The 6,393-nt window shown below is 46.9% G+C and overlaps 1 protein-coding gene across 2 annotated transcripts in view; it reads right to left on the reverse strand.

Moving 5' to 3' along the window:
* Dhfr (dihydrofolate reductase) overlaps positions 1 to 6,235 on the reverse strand; it is a 13,166-nt gene extending 6,931 nt beyond the window's left edge. Inside the window, exons 1-3 of one of the 2 annotated variants that reach the window (XM_023700974.1) lie at positions 6,172 to 6,235; positions 4,499 to 4,604; positions 821 to 947 (exon numbers count right to left, since the gene is read on the reverse strand). In XM_023700974.1, coding sequence (XP_023556742.1) covers positions 821 to 947; positions 4,499 to 4,604; positions 6,172 to 6,196 — 258 coding nt within the window. In that variant the 5' untranslated portion in view covers positions 6,197 to 6,235. Of the gene's footprint in view, positions 1 to 820; positions 948 to 4,498; positions 4,605 to 5,399; positions 5,453 to 6,171 lie in introns of those variants that run through there. The other variant, XM_023700973.1, reaches the window with a different exon arrangement.
* Between the last annotated feature and the right edge of the window lie 158 nt (positions 6,236 to 6,393).

Here is a 6,393-nt window from a genome sequence, read left to right on the forward strand (position 1 = left end):
CAAATCAATTTCTGGAAAAAATGTGTCACTTTCAAATTCCTGCATGATCCTTGTCAAGAACAGTTTGACATGGCCTGGCCGATCCATGGCTTCCTGTGAAATAAAGCAAAAAGCATCAGCTCCCTTAATCTGAGTCAAAAGTCAGAAACGCTAAAATTTCAGTGTAATCAGTTGCGTTTATACCAGGGGAGGTTCTACATCAGAGCCACTGGTGGAGCACACTTTCTGTAAAGGTCCAGAGTGACTATGCCGGGACCCGAAGACCCCACGTCCTTACTTTGCAAGGCAAGGGCCACAGCAGGCGTGTGATGTGCGCCACGGCGTGGCCCACAGGCCGTCAGCTACACAACAACAAACCTAGGCCCGCCCAAGCTACAAGGGCAAAAAAACTCACTCAGGAAGAATAAGCTCCACAGCCCTACTGCACAACGGGAGACAGGGTGCCTGACAACTGTAGGGTGACTTCCTGTGTTCTGACCACAGAGAATAAGCTAATGCATGTTAATGTGCTCAATGTAATAATCCATCATGTATATGTATTTCTAAACATGTTATACATAATACATGCAACTGTCAATCAAAATAACACAGACTGAAAAGTATACTTTTTGTATTTTTATTTACTTTGCATGCCAGTGTCCAACAAATAATTTACCCTGATGATACATTTAACTTACTAGGGATAGGAGCTGCTTCCTATGCCAATGATTTGCATTTTGAGTTTCACACAACAGGCTGCACACCTCCCACCTACTGTCCACGCAGGCAGTACAGAGCAAGGCAGAGAGAGCGCTCCCGCTCACTATGGCAATCTCCTTACCTTGTAAACGGCGCTGCCACCCACAACCCACACCAGGTCCACCTTGCTGGCTAATTCTGGCTGCTCGATAAGCTTCAGGGCGTCATCCAGACTTGGGGCAAGAAAATGAGCTCCTTGGGGAGGTTCCCTGCATTACAAAATCACATTCAGTGTCTGTAAACCTACCCACAGTAGGCACATAACCCGAGTAAGGGGCAGTGATCACAAGACTATAATCATGCGCATGAACTCTCCTGACGAAAGCCCCAGCACCAGCACGGTTCCAGCCCCCCACGTAGGCGGCCTGTGTTCAAGCATCTGGAGTCTGTGTACATCAAACAGCAAAATCACATGTGCCACCTTGTGGCGGAGACCACCAGGGCGACCGCTGTGTCTGCAGGGGTGAGCGGTGCCAGGACAGGGCCCGAGGGAGCTCCACAGGTCACCACCACATGCACCACATGCTGTCTGGAGGGGGTGTGGGTGCACTGGTGCAAACTACTGCCGAGACCTTGCTAGCAGGGGGATGATCACAGTTCAGCTCCCTCATGGCCTAATGTTTACCCAAAGAAACAAAAGGAAAGAAATGCTGAATTCTGGTGACTGAATGTATGAAATGTTGAGGAGAAAACACACTAACGCCTGCGATTTATCCTGAAATGCACCCAGACAAGCCCATCGGTGGATGAATGGGTATGCGCTAAACCAGAGAAAAGAAAGCTCTTGGGAGGACAGAAGTGGTAGGTGTACGGCTGTTTAATGTGAAGTTCTGTGTGTCTGAAAACTTTCATGATACGATATTGGGAAAAGAGTATCTGACTTCTTTTTTTTTTTTGGTGGAACCAGGGATTGAACTCAGACCCTTTACTGAGCCATCTCCCTGGCTCTGGGAAGACAGTATCTGAATGACTATGGAAAGTCTGGCGTGATATTCAAACTTTGTCTTGAACAACACAGGAATGAGTGAAGCTTTTGAAAATGAGTCTGTTGCTAATTGCATTATTGAAAGTATGAGGGAAGAGTTAAATAATTTCATGTCTATCAATAAACTTGATGTCTCTCAATCTCTGGAAACTAAGCTCCTCCCCCAGGGTGGCACTTCCCTTTATAAATAAGGAAATTCATAGTAATTCGGCACAGAAAAGGAATTATAATTCAATGTCAACTTCTTAGCCTGGTGTTTTCAGAGACTGTATAATTACCCTTGAACTAGTAGTTCTGACAACGATTAATCAAGAGGTATTATTCGCTTGGTTGCTTCTTCCTGCCTCTCCCGAAATGTTTCTGATTTCACTATGGACTTGGAACAAAGCAACCAGACGCTTTCACTCAGGTGAGAGAAAGAAACAAAGGCTAAGTTAACCGAGCAGAGCTACTGCCCGCGGTACCAGAGCAGTAAGAGGGGCTGCAAGAGACCAAGGTGTTCAGGGGCAGTAACCTGGAGAAGATGGGCACGATGGCTTGCAGAAGGTTCAGTGAAGGCCACCTGCCCGGCCTACCAGTGAGTCTGGAAAGGAGAAGCCAAGGAGAAGGGCCGGGAGATGGCTCAGTAGAATAAGTGCTTGCCTGGCAAGCGCAAGGCCTGAGTTCAATCCCTGGTTCTACAAAAAAAAGAGAGAGGGAGAGAGCGAGAGAAACCAAGGAGAAGAGGTTTGTGTGAGACTCAAGTGGGGTAGCAAAGACACAGGGAGAACCTTCTGCAAAGGTGTGAGTTAGCAGCATAGAGATGTCTCACCGAGAACTGATGCCCTGCAAGGCCAGAGGCTGAGCGAACATGAGTTCGTCGGCACTGCTCAGCTTGCTTCGCAGAAAGGAACCAGCGAGCTGCATGCTGCGACTAATTTCCCTGCTAATTTTCCTTCTTGGGATTTTCTCAAACAAACGCAGAGTAGAGCCTCCAACCACAGAGCTGGCATCAGTCGGCGTGGGGGATGGTGGAGTCTAACTCCTCACTTGCACGTGGAAGGACAGAAAGACAGGTAAGACAGCGGCAGGAGGCACAGGTAGGATCAAGAGTGACAGACTGCTTGACAGGAGAGCCCAGAGGGCTACAGAATACAACTGGCTGTGAAGTTTTAAATAGCAAAGGGTGGGATTATAGAGGAAGGCTCCAGGTCAGAAAAAACAGGAATCTAGAAAAAAGTGCTAGATAGAGGGTAAGGCCTGACTTAGGGGGCGACTTCTGTCTCACGACAGAAGGAAGGAAGAAGCACAGAGTAAGATGAAATGCGATGCTGACCCTGCGCCTTGCAATCTCAAGGCTGCCATTTTCCGTAAGCTCCAACGCAGCAAGGCCGGGGTAGGCTAGAAACCTTACTCACAGAGTGTCACTACCAATCCCACAGGGCAGGTAACAAGCTACGGGGCAGCAAGGCTCACCCGTCCCTGCCAAAGCCGGAAGCGGCCAGGTGTCAGGGCCAACAGTGTCTGCCATGCTGGGTGTGAGGAGCGGGGCTGCACAAGGGCTTCCGTTACCGCCAGGGAGGTGGCAGTGAAAGCACAAAGGGAACGGCACACCCCGTGCGTGCGGAGCGGCCAGATGAGAGGCCGCACGTCTCGAGCACACAGGCAACTCTGCCTCTCTACAGACGGTGTCCAGGGCACCGCACCGCAATCGCGCGGCTTTACGTCTTGGTGTCTAAGACTGGAAAAACAACTTTACTGACATACAAGCCATCTGTCACACAATTCACCCTTTGAAATTGGGCCACCCTCACCACTACCTCACACCAAAGAAGCTGTGCAGCCAGGGGCCACCGCCCCAGTTCTTCCGGAGCAGGGCTGGCTGTCTAGCTTTGGAAACGTGTCTCTCCTGGCACTACAAAGTGAAGACGCACGTCACGCAACTACAGCTTAGCGGAGAACTCTGGGCCTCTGTTGAGACAGACTGTTTTTTTCCTCTACCAAATAGAAACCAAGAATCATCACAGAGTGATGAAGTCAAAGCCATGGTCAAAGCCAAAGCACTGCGGGGACTTCGCCGGTAATCTGTTTTTTAAAAAATTCCAAATTATAATGAACAACATCTGACTTTTTAAGTGGGTAGAATAATTTATAAATGTGAAAGGAATAAAGCTCTCCTGGGGACTGATGAGAAAGAAGAAAAGAGAAGCAACTGAGCTTCTTGCTCCTCCAGTCACTCGCAATTACCCTCCCCCGCAGAGTCCCAGGAACTAGAGATTGCGTCAGTGTGCAGGACAAGAAAATTCTTAGCAGAGACAGCTTCAGACAATTTCTTTAGAGGATTCTGGTACCACTTCAATACTTTGAAAGACTTGCCGTCATATTCCTGGTGAAGTGCAAACTGTTATTTGAATGTTATGGTTAACAGGGAAAAAGTAATTGATTACATTGTGTATCTTTTTTAAATTTATTTTTTATTTTTATTTTTGGCAGAATCAGAGATTGAACTCAGGCCCTTGCGCTTGCCAGGCAGGCACTTATTCTACTGAGCTATCTCCTCGGCCCCTACTGTGTATCCTGACTCTTGAAAAATTTGTTATCATAGTCAGATTTAATGTAACTTTCAAAGTGATACATATTACCAATCAGGTAAGCAGCAGAATAAACTGTCACTTAGTGTAACATCTTATTCACTTTCTGTGACCTTTGACATTAACGAGCTTTTATATCACTGTTCTGTACTGTAAGAAATAGGACAGGATTTTATTTTGATCAGCTTATGTTTATGATACTTACTTGAGTTCTCTACTGAGTACTATATTAATTCTGTCTTTCAAAGGGCGATTCTTCTCAGGAATGGAGAACCAAGTCTTCCTACCCATTACCACCAGATTCTGTTTACCTATAAAGTTACACAGAAGTGATAACTTTGTCTTGGGAGTTTACATGTTGTTTTCACATCATCACACAAATATGTACAAGCATGACTGTCCTGGTGTTCTCTAGCGGATTTTCTTTTAAGAGGCAAATCAGGACAGGAGATATATGTGCCTTGGGGTAGAGTGCTTGTCCAGCACACTGACCCTGGGTTACATACCTACTACTGCAAAATAACAAGCTCCACAGGAACAGCAAAACAGCTTTGTCATAATTCATGTTTATCACTTGTTACCTATATATGATTCCTATTTTTTACCTTTGGTTTTATCCAATTTATAAGCAGCATTAACTTTTAACTGCAACATAGATAATAGTAAAGATTCCAGGCTGAAGTGCTCAAGTTGAATGCACTTTGTCATCCACTAGCTAAGTCTTGTTAACTCTTTGTACTTTATGCCCTTAGTAATAAAAGAGTAGTTTCCACATCAATTGTTGAGGGTAAAAAGGACTTAGAAAACTGCTCAACAGCTAGTAAGTGTGGTCCTAATTGCTTAATATAGTATAGTGGTTCATATTTCTGTACTTTGTAGATTTAAATTGTCACACTTAGAAAAAGTCTGTGATATTCTACTCAATTTACCTTGAAACACATTGAGCTGTGTCTCTATCCTTTTCTCCTATAAGCAATTTATACATGTAGGTCCTATTTCTTAATTACTTAGGAAAAACTGAGAGCCAAAAGACACCTGGGTCAAAGGCGCAGTAAATGACCTGCCTGTTCTCAGGATGCACGGGCGTGGTTCCATGAGCTCCTTACCTTTTTCTAAACATATCCTCTTTTGATTACCCACTTCTCTAGTGAATGTCATGTTCATCACAAGTGTTACAACTCTCGATTCTCATCCCTTCTTTGCCAGACACCCAACATCTAGAATCATCAAGATGCGCTAGAAAGCTCTTCTCTTCTCTGTGGAACTGACTTAGGCATTATCGTCTATAGCTTTCGCAGCTATTCCAAGTGCCCCCCTTGCCCAGGCGGTGCAGGCTGCAATCCTAGCTATCATCCAGGAGGCTGAGGCAGGAAGATCGAGAGTATGTTTGACACCAGCATGGGCTACAAAGTGAGACCCAGTTCCCCAAATAAAAACCCAAAACCAAAGACCTCCTCTGAGCTACATTCCAAGGGCCACTTTCTCTGACTCAGGCTTCTGCTTAGCTGCCCATTTTGTCCATTACCCGAGTGGCACATTTTCGTTGATACAAAATTTTAAAAAGTATAAAACAAGAGCAAATGCTTGCTGGGCGTGGTGGCTCACGCCTGTAATCCCAGCACTCGGGAGGCTGAGGTAGGAGGATCGTTGTGAGTTCGAGAACAGCCTGGGCTACAAAGGGAGCTCAAGGCCTGCCTCACCTGCATGGTGAGATCCTGTCTCAAAATGACACACACACACACGCAAATGCTTGCGGAACCCTGGGAACTGCACTCAGATTGCTAGTAAGAGAAAGGATCCCAGCGTAGCACGGAAGGCGCTGCACGGAACGCACACTGGAAAGCCACCTTCCCCCAATCCCTTAAGAATTCCCGTTACCTTCCACTGAGGTGGTTGTGGTCATTCTCTGGAAGTAGTTGAATTCATTCCTGCAAGGCAGAGACCGGCGTCACTCGGCAGGGCTCTCCGGGGCGGTGACCCAGCGCCCAGACTCCGCTGTGCGGCCCCGGAGCGCAGTCCCGGCCGGGCCGAGCTGAGGGCGCTGCGGTCGCCCCACGCCACCTGTCCAGGTCAGACCGGTTCCCAACCCCCACCCGGCCC

Source organism: Octodon degus, unplaced genomic scaffold, assembly GCF_000260255.1.
Source record: "Octodon degus isolate 3935 unplaced genomic scaffold, OctDeg1.0 scaffold00129, whole genome shotgun sequence".
NCBI lineage: Eukaryota > Metazoa > Chordata > Mammalia > Rodentia > Octodontidae > Octodon > Octodon degus.